The 19,053-nt window shown below is 48.1% G+C and overlaps 2 protein-coding genes across 6 annotated transcripts in view; both read left to right on the plus strand.

The window, feature by feature from the left end:
* The first annotated feature begins 790 nt into the window (after window positions 1-790).
* The window catches only part of LCMT2 (leucine carboxyl methyltransferase 2), a 174,375-nt gene continuing 156,112 nt past the window's right edge, over window positions 791-19,053 (plus strand). For 2 of the 5 annotated variants that reach the window (XM_073564044.1, XM_073564045.1), the window contains exon 1: window positions 800-922. The gene's annotated coding sequence lies outside the window, so the exon portion shown is untranslated. Of the gene's footprint in view, window positions 923-19,053 lie in introns of all 5 variants that reach the window. The other 3 variants (XR_012227519.1, XM_073564047.1, XM_073564046.1) reach the window with 3 other exon arrangements.
* LOC141076758 (uncharacterized) lies at window positions 929-3,123 on the plus strand. The gene has a single exon (XM_073564050.1). The coding sequence runs from the start codon at window positions 1,022-1,024 to the stop codon at window positions 2,627-2,629; it is 1,608 nt and encodes a 535-aa protein (XP_073420151.1). The 5' UTR covers window positions 929-1,021; the 3' UTR covers window positions 2,630-3,123.

Below are 19,053 nucleotides of genomic sequence, written 5' to 3' on the forward strand. Positions count from 1 at the left end.
CTGCAGGGACCCCAGAGACGTCAGTCAGGAGCAGCAGAGACTGCCGGGACCCCAGACACGTCAGTCAGGAGCAGAAGAGAGGGCAGGGTCCCCAGAGACGTCAGTCAGGAGCAGCAGAGACTGCAGGGACCCAGAGACGTCAGTCAGGAGCAGCAGAGACTGCAGGGTCCCAGAGACGTCAGTCAGGAGCAGCAGAGACTGCAGGGTCCCCAGAGACGTCAGTCCGGAGCAGCAGAGACTGCAGGGTCCCCAGAGACGTCAGTCCGGAGCAGCAGAGACTGCAGGGACCCAGAGACGTCAGTCAGGAGCAGCAGAGACTGCAGGGACCCAGAGACGTTAGTCGGGAGCAGCAGAGACTGCAGGGACCCCAGAGACGTCAGTCAGGAGCAGCAGAGACTGCAGGGACCCCAGAGACGTCAGTCAGGAGCAGCAGAGACTGCCGGGACCCCAGACACGTCAGTCAGGAGCAGAAGAGAGGGCAGGGTCCCCAGAGACGTCAGTCAGGAGCAGCAGAGACTGCAGGGACCCAGAGACGTCAGTCAGGAGCAGCAGAGACTGCAGGGTCCCAGAGACGTCAGTCAGGAGCAGCAGAGACTGCAGGGTCCCCAGAGACATCAGTCAGGAGCAGCAGAGACTGCAGGGTCCCCAGAGACGTCAGTCCGGAGCAGCAGAGACTGCAGGGTCCCCAGAGACGTCAGTCAGGAGCAGCAGCGAGGGTCCGGGTGCTGACGCCAGCTCTGCCAGCGTTATATACACAGACTTCTCAGAAACACCTCGTGCTGCAGTTTGGCTCTTGTGTTGTCATACCCAGAAGTCACCGCTAGAGGTCACCAGTGACTAGAAGAAGAGCGGAACGTTTCTTCTCCGGCACACATTCTCCCGTTTTTGCTGCTGTCGGGGCTGTTTCGAGGTGCGGACACCGGTGAGTATCACGTGTCTCAGGATCGCGGGGTGACTCCGGGACTTGTAGTTCTGTTCCTTCTTAACGTGGCTGATTGTTTGAAGGGAAAGATGTTGGTGCATGTGTGACGTCAGTCAGGAGCAGCAGAGACTGCAGGGACCCCAGAGACGTCAGAGTCCGGAGAAGCAGAGACTACAGAGACCCCAGAGACGTCAGCCAGGAGCAGCAGAGACACCAGAGACGTCAGGAGCAGCAGAGACTGCAGGGACCCCAGAGACGTCAGTGTCCGGAGCAGCAGAGACCCCAGAGACGTCAGTCAGGAGCAGCAGTGACTGCAGGGACCCCAGAGACGTCAGTCAGGAGCAGCAGAGACTGCAGGGACCCCAGAGACATCAGTCAGGAGCAGCAGAGACTGCAGGGACCCCAGAGACGTCAGTCAGGAGCAGCAGAGACACCAGAGACGTCAGTCAGGAGGAGCAGAGACAGCAGGGTCCCCAGAGACGTCAGCCAGGAGGAGCAGAGACTGCAGGGACCCCAGAGACGTCAGTCAGGAGGAGCAGAGACAGCAGGGTCCCCAGAGACGTCAGCCAGGAGGAGCAGAGAATGCAGGGACCCCAGAGACGTCAGAGTCCGGAGCAGCAGAGACTGCAGAGACCCCAGAGATGTCAGAGTCCGGAGCAGCAGAGACTGCAGAGACCCCAGAGACGTCAGAGTCCGGAGCAGCAGAGACTGCAGAGACCCCAGAGACGTCAGAGTCCGGAGCAGCAGAGACTGCAGAGACCCCAGAGACGTCAGAGTCCGGAGCAGCAGAGACTGCAGAGACCCCAGAGACGTCAGAGTCCGGAGCAGCAGAGACTGCAGAGACCCCAGAGACGTCAGAGTCCGGAGCAGCAGAGACTGCAGAGACCCCAGAGACGTCAGAGTCCGGAGCAGCAGAGACTGCAGAGACCCCAGAGACGTCAGAGTCCGGAGCGGCAGAGACTGCAGAGACCCCAGAGACGTCAGAGTCCGGAGCGGCAGAGACTGCAGAGACCCCAGAGACGTCAGAGTCCGGAGCGGCAGAGACTGCAGAGACCCCAGAGACGTCAGAGTCCGGAGCGGCAGAGACTGCAGAGACCCCAGAGACGTCAGAGTCCGGAGCGGCAGAGACTGCAGAGACCCCAGAGACGTCAGAGTCCGGAGCGGCAGAGACTGCAGAGACCCCAGAGACGTCAGAGTCCGGAGCGGCAGAGACTGCAGAGACCCCAGAGACGTCAGAGTCCGGAGCGGCAGAGACTGCAGAGACCCCAGAGACGTCAGAGTCCGGAGCGGCAGAGACCCCAGAGACGTCAGAGGCCGGAGCAGCAGAGACCCCAGAGACCCCAGAGACGTCAGAGTCCGGAGCAGCAGAGACCCCAGAGACGTCAGAGGCCGGAGCAGCAGAGACCCCAGAGACCCCAGAGACGTCAGAGTCCGGAGCAGCAGAGACCGCAGAGACCCCAGAGACGTCAGCCAGGAGCAGCAGAGACCGCAGGGACCCCAGAGACGTCAGTCAGGAGCAGCAGAGACACCAGAGACGTCAGTCAGGAGGAGCAGAGACTGCAGGGTCCCCAGAGACGTCAGTCAGGAGCAGCAGAGACTGCAGGGACCCCAGAGACGTCAGTCATGAGCAGCAGAGACTGCAGGGACCCCAGAGACGTCAGTCATGAGCAGCAGAGACTGCAGGGACCCCAGAGACGTCAGTCATGAGCAGCAGAGACTGCAGGGACCCCAGAGACGTCAGCCAGGAGCAGCAGAGACTGCAGGGACCCCAGAGACGTCAGCCAGGAGCAGCAGAGACTGCAGGGACCCCAGAGACGTCAGTCCGGAGCAGCAGAGACTGCAGAGACCCCAGAGATGTCAGCCAGGAGCAGCAGAGACTGCAGGGACCCCAGAGATGTCAGCCAGGAGCAGCAGAGACTGCAGGGTCCCCAGAGACTTCAGCCAGGAGCAGCAGAGACTGCAGGGTCCCCAGAGACTTCAGCCAGGAGCAGCAGAGACTGCAGGGTCCCCAGAGACTTCAGCCAGGAGCAGCAGAGACTGCAGGGTCCCCAGAGACTTCAGCCAGGAGCAGCAGAGACTGCAGGGTCCCCAGAGACGTCAACCAGGAGCAGCAGAGACTGCAGGGACACCAGAGACGTCAGTCAGGAGCACCAGAGACTGCAGGGACCCCAGAGACGTCAGCCAGGAGCAGCAGAGACTGCAGGGACCCCAGAGACGTCAGCCAGGAGCAGCAGAGACTGCAGGGACCCCAGAGACGTCAGCCAGGAGCAGCAGAGACTGCAGGGACCCCAGAGACGTCAGCCAGGAGCAGCAGAGACTGCAGGGACCCCAGAGACGTCAGCCAGGAGCAGCAGAGACTGCAGGGACCCCAGAGACGTCAGCCAGGAGCAGCAGAGACTGCAGGGACCCCAGAGACGTCAGTCAGGAGCAGCAGAACCCCAGAGACTGCAGGGACCCCAGAGACGTCAGCCAGGTGCAGCAGAACCCCAGAGACTGCAGGGACCCCAGAGACGTCAGTCAGGTGCAGCAGAGACTGCAGGGACCCCAGAGACGTCAGCCAGGAGCAGCACAGACTGCATGGACCCCAGAGACGTCAGCCAGGAGCAGCAGAGACTGCTGGGACCCCCGAGACGTCAGTCAGTCCGGAGCAGCAGAGACTGCAGGGACCCCCAAGACATCAGTTCAGAGAAGCAGAGACTGCAGGGACCCCCGAGACGTCAGTCAGGAGCAGCAGAGACTGCAGGGACCCCCAAGACATCAGTTCAGAGAAGCAGAGACTGCAGGGACCCCCGAGACGTCAGTCCAGAGCAGCAGAGACTGCAGGGACCCCCAAGACATCAGTTCAGAGAAGCAGAGACTGCAGGGACCTCCGAGACGTCAGTCCGGAGCAGCAGAGACTGCAGGGACCCCCGAGACATCAGTTCAGAGAAGCAGGGACTGCAGGGACCCCCGAGACGTCAGTCAGTCCGGAGCAGCAGAGACTGCAGGGACCCCCAAGACATCAGTTCAGAGAAGCAGGGACTGCAGGGACCCCCGAGACGTCAGTCAGTCTGGAGCAGCAGAGACTGCAGGGACCTCCGAGACATCAGTCCAGAGCAGCAGAGACTGTAGGGACCCCCGAGACGTCAGTCCAGAGCAGCAGAGACTGCAGGGACCCCCAAGACATCAGTTCAGAGAAGCAGAGACTGCAGGGACCCCCGAGACGTCAGTCCGTTGTGTGCTCTGTTGAGTCAGTAATGGCTGTAGTAGGGTTGTATATAGTGATGCTTTGTATATCTGTACATTGCTGCCTGCACATTGTCAGTCTGTGTCCTGTATATACAGCAGGTGAAATAATTAGTGAACACGTCTATAATTTTCTAAGTAAGTCTGTTGGTAAAGCTGTCATTGACATGAAATTCTCCTCAGATGTCGGTGACATCCCACCCAATCCACACAGGAAAGAAATCCCCATAGATGTCCATAAATTATGTGCATCGAGCACGTTAGTGACATGTAATTAACACTTCTTACTAAAGCCTTTGTTGGTGATGAAGCTTCAAGACGCCTCCAGTATGGAGAAACTAGTCGCAGGCATTGCTCAGCTGTGATGTTGGGCCATTCTTCCTCACATCCTCAAGTTTCAGTGGCTCCTCCGATCTCTGAGCTTTAGTTCCTTCCGTACATTTTCTCGGATAGTGGTTCGGTGTTCGGCATGGCCATTCTAGCAGATTTATTTTCGGTCTCTGACTCCAATTGAGTTTCCTCAGCTGTGTATTTGGGATCATCGTCTTTCTGCAATGTCTCCTATCGGGTTCTGCAATGATTTTACAGAAGCCGACAAATGAATTATCGGCTATTCTGCTATCTGTGAAATATAAAGATATATATATATACAGTATATATGTATTGTGATGCAGTAACCCCTGTTACAGCTGGGGGGCGCGGTGTATGCTCTTCAACATGCGCTTGGAGGCAAAATTATGATGGTGAATTAGGGACTGGCATTATTGTAAATGGCCGGTATGTGTCACAGAGGCTCTCTGCTCTGTAAGCCCAAATGATATGCTTATGTTTGTTGTGTATGACTTATAAGGGGGGCTTATGGGGTTAGAGAGCTGGATGGGAATTGGCTAACCACACATGTACCCCCATCCATGGGGGTGGTTACAACCATACAGTTGTGGCCAAAAGTATTGACACCCCTGCAATTCTGTCAGATAATACTCAGTTTCTTCCTGAAAATGATTGCAAACACAAATTCTTTGGTATTATTATCTTCATTTAATTTGTCTTAAATGAAAAAACACAAAAGAGAATGAAGCAAAAAGCAAACATTGATCATTTCACACAAAACTCCAAAAATGGGCCAGACAAAAGTATTGGCACCCTCAGCCTAATACTTCGTTGCACAACCTTTAGCCAAAATAACTGCGACCAACCGCTTCCGGTAACCATCAATGAGTTTCTTACAATGCTCTGCTGGAATTTTAGACCATTCTTCTTTGGCAAACTGCTCCAGGTCCCTGATATTTGAAGGGTGCCTTCTCCACACTGCCATTTTTAGATCGGTTTTAGGAAGTTTTGCCCCCTGGATGTTTCGCCCCCAGCAGTTCGCCCCCGGATTTTTCTCCCCAAGCAATTCCCCCCCTGATTTTTCGTCTCCAGCAGTTCGCCCCTGGATGTTTCGCCCCCAGCAGTTCGCCCCTGGATGTTTCGCCCCCAGCAGTTCGCCCCCGGATGTTTCGCCCCTGGATTTTTCGCCCCCAGCAGTTCAGCCCCGGATGTTTCGCCCCCAGCAGTTCACCCCGGTTGTTTGCCCCCGGATGTGGGTACCCTGTTTTGTCCCCAGAATTTTGTGTTTGGATGTTTCACCACTTTGTCCTTGTGGTTCATGAATTCCCATCCATCATGAATCCACATGTCACAAAAGTACTGTGCAGAGTTCTGCACTTTTGTGACATTTTAAATCAACTGTTTCCATCTGTAAACCTCACAACTGATTGAATTATAGAGTCAGAGAATTTTGCCCGCAATATTAGCAAGACATTTTCCAAAACGTTTCTAAAACGTTTGTGTTACAAAAACATAACATGAAAAAAATAAACGGATTCAAAAAATGTAGTGTGAAGAAGGCCTGATTTAGGTGGGGAATGTAAACCTGTTATGAATGAGTCACCGGAGGAGGAAAAAACAAAAATACAAGCTAAGTCCAGAAAACCGGAGAGATTGGTAGCTAGCGGATTGCAGACCCCTGATCCTATTCACAACAACTAACAGTAGCCAGGGGGGGTTCCTACCGTGGTCCTAGACACCTCGTTCACAGCCGGAGAACTAAATAAACCTAAAGAAAGGGGAAATCTAAACTGCCCCAGAGCAGACCCCAAAGCAATAGACAGCCTCCAACATGTATTGACGATGAAAACAGAGGAAAACACACAGACAGACAGGCTGAGCAAACGATGGGGCCCAACTAACTAGATAGGACAGGAAAGAAAAGCAACTGTCTGCAATCACACAAAAACCCTGCCAAAAATAATGTCCAGCACGTCTGATAGAAAAGGCCCTGAAGTCACTAGACTTCAAAATCACTATATCAGCACTCAGGTATATTCTGAAAACAGAGCAAAGAGATCAACTGATCAGAGACAAAAATGGTGTTCAGCCAGTCCCAACCAGGGCTGGCTGAACACAAACACTAAGTAAACCAGACAAAATCTCATGGAACAAAAGCAGAGCAAAAACTTAGCTTTAGTAGACAGGACTAAACTGGAGGCCAGAGCTCAGAGCAGAGAGGATCACCAGCAACCCAGCAGGGCGTCGGTGGCCTTATATCCACTCAGAGATTCCGGATGTCCAATCACACTCCACCTGTTCAGATGACAGGTTTTTCCCATCCAAATCAATTTCACTACCTCCTTTCACCAGCAGAGGGAGTTCATCGGACATCAAAGGTGAAGGAGAAAATGAGCTCATAAGAGTACCTCCCCCTTGAGGAGGGGTCACCGAACCCTCATCCACGCCACCAGGGCGATCAGAATGGGCCCGATGAAAAGCACGAACCAATCTTTCGTCATGAATATCGGATGCAGAGACCCAAGAATTATCCTCCTGGCCATAACCCTTCCACTTAACCAAATACTGGAGTCTCCATCTAGCCAGACGAGAATCCAGTATCTTCTCAACCTCATATTCCACATTACCTTCAACCAATACAGGGTCAGGAGGTGCCACCACAGGAACTACTGGCTCAACAAACCTCTTTAACAGAGACTTATGAAACACGTTATGGATCTTGAATGTAACAGGAAGAGCCAATCGAAAAGAGACCGGATTAAGAATCTCCAAAATCTTGTAAGGTCCAATAAATCTAGGTTTAAACTTTGGAGAAGCCACCTTCATAGAGATATTCTTTGATGACAACCAAACCATATCACCCACCTTAAACCGGGGACCAATGGTCTTATGCCGGTTGGAAAACCTCTGGGCCTTTTCCTGGGAGAGAGACAACTTATCCACCACTTGGTCCCAGATCTGGTGCATTCTCTCCACCACAGTGTCAACACCTGGGCAGGCAGGAGACTCCACCTGCCCTGATGAGAATCGAGGATGAAACCCAAAGTTACAAAAAAAAGGTAACATCAAAGTGGCAGAACTAGCTCTATTATTTAAAGAAAATTCGGCCAAGGGCAAAAATGAAACCCAATCATCTTGATCAGCAGATATAAAACATCTCAAATAAGATTCCAAAGTCTGGTTTGTTCTCTCCGTCTGCCCATTGGTCTGAGGGTGAAACGTAGAGAAGGACAACTGAATTCTCAGCTTGGAACAGAAAGTCCTCCAAAATCTAGACACAAACTGAACTCCTCTGTCAGATACAATATTCTCAGGAATCCCATGCAAGCGAACCACCTGTTGCAAAAACAAGGGCACCAACTCAGAGGAAGATGGCAACTTAGGGAGTGGTACAAGATGGACCATCTTAGAGAATCTATCACAAATCACCCAAATAACATTCATTCTCTGAGAGACAGGCATATCAGAAATAAAATCCATTGAAATATGGGTCCATGGCCTCCTGGGCACCAGCAAAGGCATCAACAACCCACTAGAGCGAGAACAAGGTTTAGACAGGGAGCAAGTCCCACAGGACTGCACAAAATTCTTGACATCACGAGACAAGGTGGGCCATCAAAAAGACCGACTCACCAAATCTCTAGTACCAAAAATACCTGGATGTCCAGCCAATACGGAGCAATGAACTTCAGACATTACTCTCTTCCTCCACTGGTCAGGAACATACAATTTTCCAATGGGACAATGCTCAGGTTTGTCCTCCTGAAACTCTTCCAGAGCACGTCTCAAATCGGGCGAGATGTCAGAAAGAACTACCCCCTCACCTAAGATGGTAGCAGGCTTGGTCACAATAGGAGAATCAGCAAAGAAACTCCTAGAGAGGGCGTCTGCCTTGACATTCTTAGTGCCCGGAAGAAAAGAGACCACAAAATCAAAACGTGTGAAAAACAAGGCCCACCTAGCCTGTCTAGGATTCAAGCGTTTGGCCGACTCAAGGTAAATCAAATTCTTGTGGTCAGTAAGGACCACAACTTGATGTTTAGCTCCCTCCAACCAATGTCTACACTCCTCAAATGCCCATTTCATGGCTAACAGTTCCCCACATCATAGTTGCGTTCGGATGGGGAGAACTTTCGGGAAAAGAAAGCACAGGGATTCATTTTAGATGTTACCGGATCTTATTGGGACAAAACAGCTCCTGCACCAATCTCAGAAGCGTCCACCTCTACCTGAAACGGGAGTGAGACATCAGGTTGCCGCAAAACCGGAGCAGAAGTGAACCTCCGCTTCAGCTCCTGAAAGGAAGAAACAGGCTCTGGAGACCAATTCAGCACATCAGCACCCTTCTTAGTCAAATCAGTCATTGGTTTGGCAATACCAGAAAAATTAGCTATAAATTTACGATAAAAATTAGCAAAACCCAAAAACTTCTGGAGGGCCTTCAAAGAAGTGGGCTGAACCCAATCATAAATGGCCTGTACCTTGGCCGGGTCCATTTCAATAGTTGACGGAGACAAAATAAATCCCAAAAATGAAATCCTCTGTACACCAAAAAGGCATTTCGATCCCTTAACATACAGGGAATTCTCCCTCAAAATCCGGAACACAGTCCGAACATGTTCCACATGAGAGTCCCAATCCCTGAAAAAGATCAAAATATCATCCAGATAGATAATCAAAAATTTATCCACAAAGTCCTGGAAAATATCATTCATGAAGGATTGGAAGACAGAAGGGGCATTAGTGAGCCCAAAAGGCATCACCAGGTACTTAAAATGTCCCTCTGGAGTATTAAACGCCGTCTTCCATTCATCTCCATGCTTAATGCGAATAAGATTATACGCCCCCCTGAGGTCAAGCTTGGTAAACCAGCAACCACCTCTGACTCTAGAGAATAGATCCGAAATCAGGGGTAACGGATACTGATATTTAACCGTAATTTTGTTGAGGGAGCGATAGTCAATACAAGGCCTTAATGAACCATCTTTCTTGGCCACGAAAAAAAACCCAGCACCCAAGGGTGAAGAGGATGGTCTAATATGACCCTTCTCCAACGACTCCTTAATATAAGATCGCATAGCCTCGTGCTCGGGTACAGATAAATTGAAAAGTCGACCATTGGGAAATTTACACCCAGGGCTCAGCTCAATTGCACAGTCATAACTCCTATAGAATCATAGAATCGTAGAGTTGGAAGAGACCTCCTGGGCCATCTGGTCCAACCCCCTGCTCAAAGCAGGATTCGCTAAATCATCCCAGTCAGATGTCTGTCCAGCCTCTGTTTGAAGACTTCCATTGAAGGAGAACTCACCACTTCTCGTGGCAGCCTGTTCCACTCATTGATCACTCTAACTGTCAAAAAGTTTTTTCTAATATCTAATCTGTGTCTCCTCCCATTCAGTTTCATCCCATTGCTTCTAGTCTTTCCTTGTGCAAATGAGAATAAAGTTGATCCTTCTACAATGTGACAGCCCTTTAGATATTTGTAAACAGCTATTAAGTCTCCTCTCAGTCTTCTCTTTTGCAAACTAAACATTCCCAAATCCTGCAACCTTTCCTCATAAGACAGGGTTTGCAGACCGGTCACCATTCTGGTCGCTCTTTTCTGAACTTGCTCCAGTTTGTTGATGTCTTTTTTAAAATGTGGTGCCCAAAACTGGACACAATATTCCAGATGAGGTCTGACCAAAGAGGAGTAGAGGGAAATAATGACTTCACGTGATCTAGACTGTATGCTTCTGTTAATACATCCTAGAATTGCATTTGCCTTTTTTGCTGCTGCATCACACTGTTGACTCATATTCAGTCTGTGATCTATTAGTATACCCAAGTCTTTTTCACATGTGCTGTCACTTAGCCCTATTCCTCCCATTCTATATCTGCTTTTTTCATTTTTATTGCCCAGATGTAGTACTTTGCATTTCTCCCTGTTAAAAACCATTCTGTTAGTTGCTGCCCACTTCTCCAGTTTATTTAAATCTTTTTGAATCCTCTCTCTCTCTTCTCTAGTATTAGCTATCCCTCCTAGCTTTGTGTCATCAGCAAATTTAATCAGTTTACCCTCAATTCCTTCATCTAAATCGTTGATAAAGATGTTGAACAATACAGGGCCCAGGACAGAGCCCTGTGGTACCCCACTTGAGACATTCTTCCAACTGGATGTGCAGCCATTTACGACCACTCTTTGGGTCCGATCACTAAGCCAGTTATGAATCCACCTAACAGTTGCCTTGTCCATTCCATACTTAGTCATTTTTTCAATAAGGATTGTATGAGAGACTTTGTCAAATGCTTTGCTGAAGTCAAGATATACTATATCTACAGCATTTCCTTGATCCACCCAATCAGTGATACCGTCATAGAAGGAAATTAAGTTAGTCTGACATGACTTATTAGTTACAAACCCATGCTGACTCTGTTTGATCACTTCATTCTTATCCAGGTATTGACATACATGTTGTTTAATAATTTGTTCAAAGATCTTTCCTGGTATAGAAGTCAGACTCACCGGCCTATAGTTGCCTGGGTCCACCTTCTTCCCCTTTTTGAAGATAGGAACAACATTTGCTCTTCTCCAGTCTTCTGGCACTTCTCCTGTTCTCCAAGAATTTTCAAAGATTATGGAGAGGGGTTCAAAAATTTCTTCTGCTATCTCCTTCAGTACTCTGGGGTGTAATTCATCTGGACCTGGAGACTTGAATTCATTTAGGTTAGCTAAGTGTTTCCTCACTATCTTTCTGTTTATAGATATCCTGGATTCTTCTATTCCCTTAATAGGACAGTGAATAACAGTTGGTGTTACATTTCCTTTCTGAGAGAAAACAGATGCAAAATAGGAATTTAAAAGTTCAGCCTTCTCAACATCCTGTCTTACCATTTCATCATTTTCATCCTGTAAAAATCCTATAGCATCTTTGACTTTTCTTTTACTTTTGACATATCCCCAAAATCCTTTATTATTGCTTTTGACATCTCTTGCAAGCCTCAATTCATTTTCAGCTTTAGCTAATCTGATTTGTGCCCTGCAGGTTCTGCAGACAGCATTATATTCTTCTTTAGATATGCCTCCCTCTTTCCATTTTATAAACATTTTTTTCTTCCTTTTTAGCATGTGCTTAAGTTCTGTGTTCACCCATCCTGGTTTCCTTAAATGCTTCCTATTCTTCCCTCTTTTCGGAATTGTTAACAACTGTGCTTTGAGAATTTCATTTTTCAAGATTTCCCATCCTTCCTGGACATTTTTGTCTTTAAGGATATCCAGCCATTGGATCCCTCCAATTATCTTTCTGAATCCCTTAAAATCTGCCTTTCTGAAATCTAACCTTGACGTCTGAGTCTTCACAGGTCTTCCGCCTCTAGTTATCCAAAATTCTAAAATAGCATGGTCGCTACCTCCTAGGGTTCCAGCCACTTTTACCTCCTCAACCATTTCCTCCCTGTTTATAAGGATTAGATCCAAGGTAGCAGTTCCCCTTGTTTTCTCCCCTACCTTTTGGAAGATAAAGTTGTCAGCAAGAGAGGATAAGAATTTCCTTGACCTGTTAGTTTTGCCTGAGAGAGATTCCCAACAAATGTCTGGATAGTTGAAATCTCCCATAACAACTATGTCATATTTTTTGGAGAACTTGGCCATTTGATGCATAAAGAGTTCATCCATATCTTCAGCTTGCACAGGCGGCCTGTAGTAAATGCCTACAATGGTGTCCTTTCCATTGTTCTGTCCTTGTATTCTTACCCAAACAGTTTCCACAGAACTCCCAGTCTCTGAAGCTTCAATCTCTGTGCAGATATACGCGTTTCTAACATACAATGCAACACCCCCTCCTCGTTTATCAAGTCTGTTTCTTGCAAATAAGTTGTATCCTTCTAGTCTTGTATTCCAATCATGTGTATTGTCCCACCAAGTTTCAGTGATTCCAATGACATCATATTTCTTTTCCTGTGTTAGTAGTTCCAATTCTCCTTGTTTGTTGCCCATGCTTTGTGCATTAGTATAGAAACATTTTAGTTTGTGATTGGTTTCTCTTTCTCCAATATTTTTATTTATTAGATTCTTTCGTCTTTGTTCTTCCTTTCCACTTCTAATAGCAGAGTTCTCAATAGCATTTGTCAGGAGTATGGCTTTTTCTGGTCTTTTGCTTCCCTTCCCATGTTGTTCTAGTTTAAAGCTCTCCTTACAAGTGTAGCAAGGCGACTTCCAAATACATGCTTTCCAGTCTTCGTAAGGTGCACCCCATCTCTAGCAAGTAGTCCATCGTATAAGTAGTTCACTCCGTGATCCAGAAATCCAAATCGTTGCTGACGGCACCATCGACGTAGCCAGTTGTTCACCTGCAGAATCTTATTCCACCTCCTTGTTCCATGGCCATCCACTGGGAGGATGGAAGAGAAGACCACCTGCGCTCCCAGTTCTTTCACTTCCTTGCCTAAGTCTTCAAAGTCTCTGCAGATGGTTTCCAGGTCGTGTCTTGCGGTGTCATTTGTCCCCACATGTAGTAGCAGGAATGGGTAGTCATCTGTAGGTCTGAATAGTCCTGATATCCTGTCAGACACATCTTTAATTTTTGCACCTGGTAGACAGCACATTTCTCTTGAAGTTATATCCGGTCTGCAGATAGCGGCCTCTGTTCCTCTCAACAGGGAATCCCCCATGACCACCACTCTCCGTTTCTTCTTCACAACATTTTTCTTTCTCCATCCAGGAGGACTCTGAAGGCGTACAAGGTTGCTGTTTGTTGGCAAAGTCTTATCCTGATGTATTTCTTCATCGTTTTCCTGCGTGAGAGCCTGGTACTGGTTTTTGAGCAGTATGGGTGCTGACTGCCTCCTGATCCTCCTGCTTCTCTGGGTCACATGTCTCCATTCCTCTGTTTCTTCAGGTGCACTTCGAATTTCTTCTCTTTCTGTAACATGAAGAGATAATTCTGCTCTGTCCAAGAACTCTTCACCTTCCTTAATGATCTTCAACATAGCTAACCTCTCTTCGAGATTTTGCAACTTTTCCTCCAACAGGGACACAAGCTTGCATTTGTGGCATGTGAAGTTTGGCTTTTCCACTGGTAAATCTGTGAACATGTAGCAAGAAATGCAGCTCACCAAATGGCTCCTGGCCTCTTCCATCTTGAGATTTCTTAGAAACGATGAAAGATGAGCCAAAATTTTTCCGATTTCCTCTTTTCAGCTGCAACAGCCAAAACCCAGTGATCGTTGAGCTCGCGGAGACTCTTCACTTATCCCAGAAGGCACTGGGAATATGCAAATGATCTCCTCAAGACTCTTCCCCTGGTTTTCCGATTTCCTCTTTTCAGCTGCAACAGCCAAAACCCAGTGATCGTTGAGCTCGCGGAGACTCTTCACTTATCCCAGAAGGCACTGGGAATATGCAAATGATCTCCTCAAGACTCTTCCCCTGGTTTTCCGATTTCCTCTTTTCAGCTGCAACAGCCAAAACCCAGTGATCGTTGAGCTCGCGGAGACTCTTCACTTATCCCAGAAGGCACTGGGAATATGCAAATGATCTCCTCAAGACTCTTCCCCTGGTTTTCCGATTTCCTCTTTTCAGCTGCAACAGCCAAAACCCAGTGATCGTTGAGCTCGCGGAGACTCTTCACTTATCCCAGAAGGCACTGGGAATATGCAAATGATCTCCTCAAGACTCTTCCCCTGGTTTTGGAGGGGATGAGGAGGAGGCAAAGACGCAGACTTGCTCTCACTAAATACATCATAAAAATCAGCCAAATAGTCAGGAACATCATGTGACTGGGGAGAGGTGGAGAAAACAGGAGCGTCACCAAGAGCACACCGACAACCCCAACTCACCACAGACACAGATTTCCAATCCAAAACTGGATTATGGATTTGCAACCAGGGAAATCCCAGAACAATGGTATCATGCAAATTATGCAGCACCAAAAATCTGCAATTTTCTTGATGGTCTGGGGCGACCCGCATTACCACCTGGGTCCAAAACTGAGGTTTATTCTTCGCCAAAGGAGTAGCTTCAATCCCCCTCAAAGGGATAGGCGTCCGCAGAGGTGTCATAGGAAACCCACAACGTTTTGCAAAATCCAAGTCCATCAGGTTCAGAATCGCTCCCGAATCCACAAAAGCCTTAGCGGAAAATGTGGACAGGGAGCAGATCAGAGTAATTGCCAGAAGAAACTTAGGTTGAACACCACCCACAGCAAATGTGTGTGCAAAACGTTTCTCTCGTTTAGGGCAGACAGAAATCATATGAGAGGCATCTCCACAGAAAAAACACAGCTTATTACGCCTTCTGAACTCCTGACGTTGCGCCCTAGACAAAACTCTATCACATTGCATAGGTTCAGACATTTATTCAACAGGTGGCAACATTTCTCGTGTACTTTTACGTTCACGTAAACGCCGATCAACCTGAATGGCTAATGACATAGAATCGTCAAGACCAGAGGGAACAGGAAATCCCACCATAGTATTTTTTACGGTTTCTGACAAACCCTTCCAAAAGAGAGCTGCCAAGGCACCATCATTCCAGGTAGTAAGGACCGCCCACTTTTGGAATTTTTGACAGTACAACTCTGCAGAATCCTGACCCTGGCTCAATGCCAACAGGGCTTTTTCAGCTTGATCAATAGCATTAGGTTCGTCATACAACAACCCCAAGGCTTGAAAAAATGCGTCCACATTAGTTAGAATAGGATCATCAGGTGTCAAAGAAAACGCCCAATCCTGGGGATCGCCACGCAGCAAGGAGATGACAATTTTAACCTGCTGCGCAGAGCTCCCCGATGAGTTAAGCTTCAAGGCAAGAAATAATTTACAATTATTCTTAAAATTCAAAAATTTAGACCGATCCCCAAAAAACACATCAGGAGTAGGAATCTTTGGTTCAGCAGCATGTGAATGAGCAAGATAGGAGGAAATTCCCCGCACTTCAGCAGCCAGCTGCTCCACACGATCAGACTATTGCTTAATCTCCATTAAGAAAATTCCTCCTACGGCCCCAGAGAAAAAGAGGAAAAAATATACATAAAAAAAAGTGTCAGAATTTTTTTTTTTTTACAATTCTTTCCTGCTATTGAGTACCCTAGAATCTGCGGTATGGCTGGTGATTCTGTTATGAATCAGTCACCGGAGGAGGAAAAAACAAAAATACAAGCTAAGTCCAGAAAACCGGAGAGGTTGGTAGCTAGCGGATTGCAGACCCCTGATCCTATTCACAACAACTAACAGTAGCCGTGGGGGTGTTCCTACGGTGGTCCTAGACACCTCGTCACGGCCGGAGAACTAAATAAACCTAAAGAAAGAAAGGAGAAATCTAAACTGCCCCAGAGCAGACCCCAAAGCAATAGACAGCCCCCAACATGTATTGACGGTGAAAACAGAGGAAAGCACAAACAGACAGAAAGACAGGCTGAGCAAATGTTGGGGCCCTCACTAACTAGATAGGACAGGAAAGAAAATGCAACTGTCTGCAATCATGCAAAAACCCTGCCAAAAATAATGTCCAACACGTCTGATAGAAAATGCCCTGAAGTCACTAGACTTCAAAATCACTATATCAGCACTCAGGTATATTCTGAAAACAGAGCAAAGAGAGCAACTGATCAGAGACAAAAATGGAGTTCAGCCAGTCCCAGCCAGGGCTGGCTGAACACAAACACTAAGTAAACCAGACAAAATCTCATGGAAAAGCAGAGCAAAAACTTAGCTTTAGTAGACAGGACTAAACTGGAGGCCAGAGCTCAGAGCAGAGAGGATCACCAGCAACTCTGCAGGGCGTCGGCGGCCTTATATCCACTCAGAGATTCCAGATGTCCAATCACATGCCACCTGTTCCGATGACAGGTTTTTCCCATCCGAATCAGTTTCACTACCTCCTTTCACCAGCAGAGGGAGTTCATCGGACATCAAAGGTGAAGGAGAAAATGAGCTCATAACATAAACCACTCTAAAATCAAACCATTTTGTGACCTTTTACCTGACCCAGCACTGTGCTGCTTTTTTGCAAGTTTTGTTGCAGATGTAACAATTTTCTTGTCCGGTGTCCTGCAAGTTACATGAGACGAGCTTTTATTCCATCTTTACATCAGAATATAACAGTATCTAAAATCTCTACAAAGAGAGAGGTGTACTAGCACAAACATCAGTCAGCTTCCACTGCAATCCACTGTCTACAAGTATGAATTCAGTTCTATCCAAATGTGGGAAGGAGAAGTTGGTCTGCGAGAATCACATTTACGTATTTTCCAAACGGACGGCTGACGATGTCCATTCCATCTGGGTCTGTGAAAAACGGTCGACTTGCAAGTAACCAATCCCCACAACCACGCAGCACAAGCAGCAGGAACTGAAGCAATCCGACTTGTCAATGAGGCGCTCACCAGGGCAAGGACAACACAAGAGACACCACCACAGATTCACACAGAAGTAATTTCAGGAGCCCATTCTAATGTTGTAGCACTTCTCCCAAGGAAAGCATCACTGAAGAGAACAACATGATTATCAAGGCAACGTTGCAATATTCCAAGGTTGCCCCAAACCCTTGATCAACTTGTTATTCCCCAGGAGTTCCAGGGGATCAGTATTGATGGCATCCAGCAGCAGTTCCTTCTGCATGACTCTGGTGAGCATTTAACATTTCCATTATATAGAATTATTGCAAAGTTTATGTTGCACAAATGTGAAAAATGATCTATTACAAAGTGCTGATATAGAATACTATGCGATTATTTAACCTTAAAGGGAAACTTTGAGGATAGTGTAATGTAGGTGAGGCCTGCTGAATCCGACTAGGCCTCACTTGTTTAGGTGCAGTCTGATTCTCTGCTCAGTCCTGCCTTTGAGATACTGTGGTCTGCCATGTTCATAAGCAGAGTGGTAACCTTGTCCACCAACCATGATTTGCAGGTATCCAGCCATTGTCAATCACAGCCAGAGGACAAGGTTGTTGCATCAAACCCGCATCACTAGATGTCAATTTTAGTGTAGAATTTTCTGCTGTAAATTAGCTGCAGATTGTCTGCTGCAACTCCTTATTGCATGTGAATGGACCTTAAGGATTCATTAACATGTCTCCTAACCTCTGCCTTGCCCCTTTAGCCATGCCCCCTGCCAACAGCCTGAAATGAAGTTCCAATGCTGAATTAGTGCTGGGCAGAGGGTACGCCATGCCCCGGTAGCTGCCGGTCACTTACCGGAACATGGCAGGGGGTTAAATAATATTCACCACCTGCTGCCACACGCTGCTTTGATACAGGACCTGGAATGATGTATGCAATCATGTGATCGCTCACGTCTCAGGATCGAATCAGAGTGAGGAAAGCAGCGCAGCAGCAGGCAGTATTAGGTTATCCTTGCCATGCTCCAGGAGGAGACAGGCACCTACCAGAGCATGATAGATCCAGGGGGCCCGCTGTTCATGGGCGCATTACACCCCTTGGCGGCAGGCCCCTGATGACCCTAACCCTACATGGTATGTTATGAATGAGTCACCGTAGGAGGCAAAAACAGAAATACTAGCTAAGTCCAGAAAACCAGAGAAATTGGCAGCTATCGGATTGCAGACCCCTGAACCTAACAACAACAACTAGCAGTAGCCGTGGGGGGGTCCTACGGTGCCCTAGACCCCTCGATCATAGCTGGAGAACTACATAGCCTAAAGACAGAAAGGGAAATCTAAACTGCCCCAGAGCAGACCCCAAAGGAATAGATAGCTCCCACACATGTATTGACGGTGAAACAAGATGAAGGCACAAACACAGGCAGGAAAATAGGCCGAGCAAATGATGGGGCCCAAACTAACTAGAAAGGAAAGGGAAGACACTATGTGCAACCCGCAAAAAAACCCTACAAAAATAATGTCCAACACTTCTGATAGCAAAATTAACCCTGAAGTCACTAGACTTCTCCCACTATATCAGCACTCTGAAATATTCTGAGACAGAGCAAAAAGAGACCGAACTAGTAAGGGACAAAAAGCCAATTGGCAAAATACTGATAAATAAGAGTGGAAATTCAGCTCAGCCCCCAGCCGTGGCTGGCTGACCACACAAAAAATTGAATAGACCAACAAAATCAAGTGTGAACATTAGCAGAAAAACCTATCTTTAGATGACTGGAGCAGAGCTGAAAACCAAGAGCTGACAAGCCAGAAGGAATCACCAGCAACTGAATAGGGCGTCGGCTGTCTTAAATCGAATCTGAGAATCCTGAGATCCAATCGTCATCCTCATTCTCAGGTGGCAGATCTCCACTGATCAAACCAGCCGCACCACCTCCCGTCACCACCAGAGGGAATCCAGAAGGGGAACTCACAACTGGTGAACCAGAGAATGAACTCACAACAGCACGGCTTGAGACACAGGGCAAGCAGGCAGGCACGGCTTGAGACACAGGGCAGGCAGGCACGGCTTGAGACACAGGGCAAGCAGGCAGGCACGGCTTGAGACACAGGGCAAGCAGGCAGGCACGGCTTGAGACACAGGGCAAGCAGGCAGGCACGGCTTGAGACACAGGGCAGGCACGGCTTGAGACACAGGGCAGGCAGGCACGGCTTGAGACACAGAGCAGGCACGGCTTGAGACACAGGGCAG

The sequence above is a fragment of the Dendrobates tinctorius genome, unplaced genomic scaffold, assembly GCF_039654945.1.
Source record: "Dendrobates tinctorius isolate UK_male_01 unplaced genomic scaffold, ASM3965494v1 ptg000423l, whole genome shotgun sequence".
Lineage (NCBI taxonomy): Eukaryota > Metazoa > Chordata > Amphibia > Anura > Dendrobatidae > Dendrobates > Dendrobates tinctorius.

What these genes read in the sequence shown, in the direction of transcription:
- LOC141076758 (XM_073564050.1), top strand. Translation starts at nt 1,022, where the DNA reads ATGTGTGACGTCAGTCAGGAGCAGCAGAGACTGCAGGGACCCCAGAGA.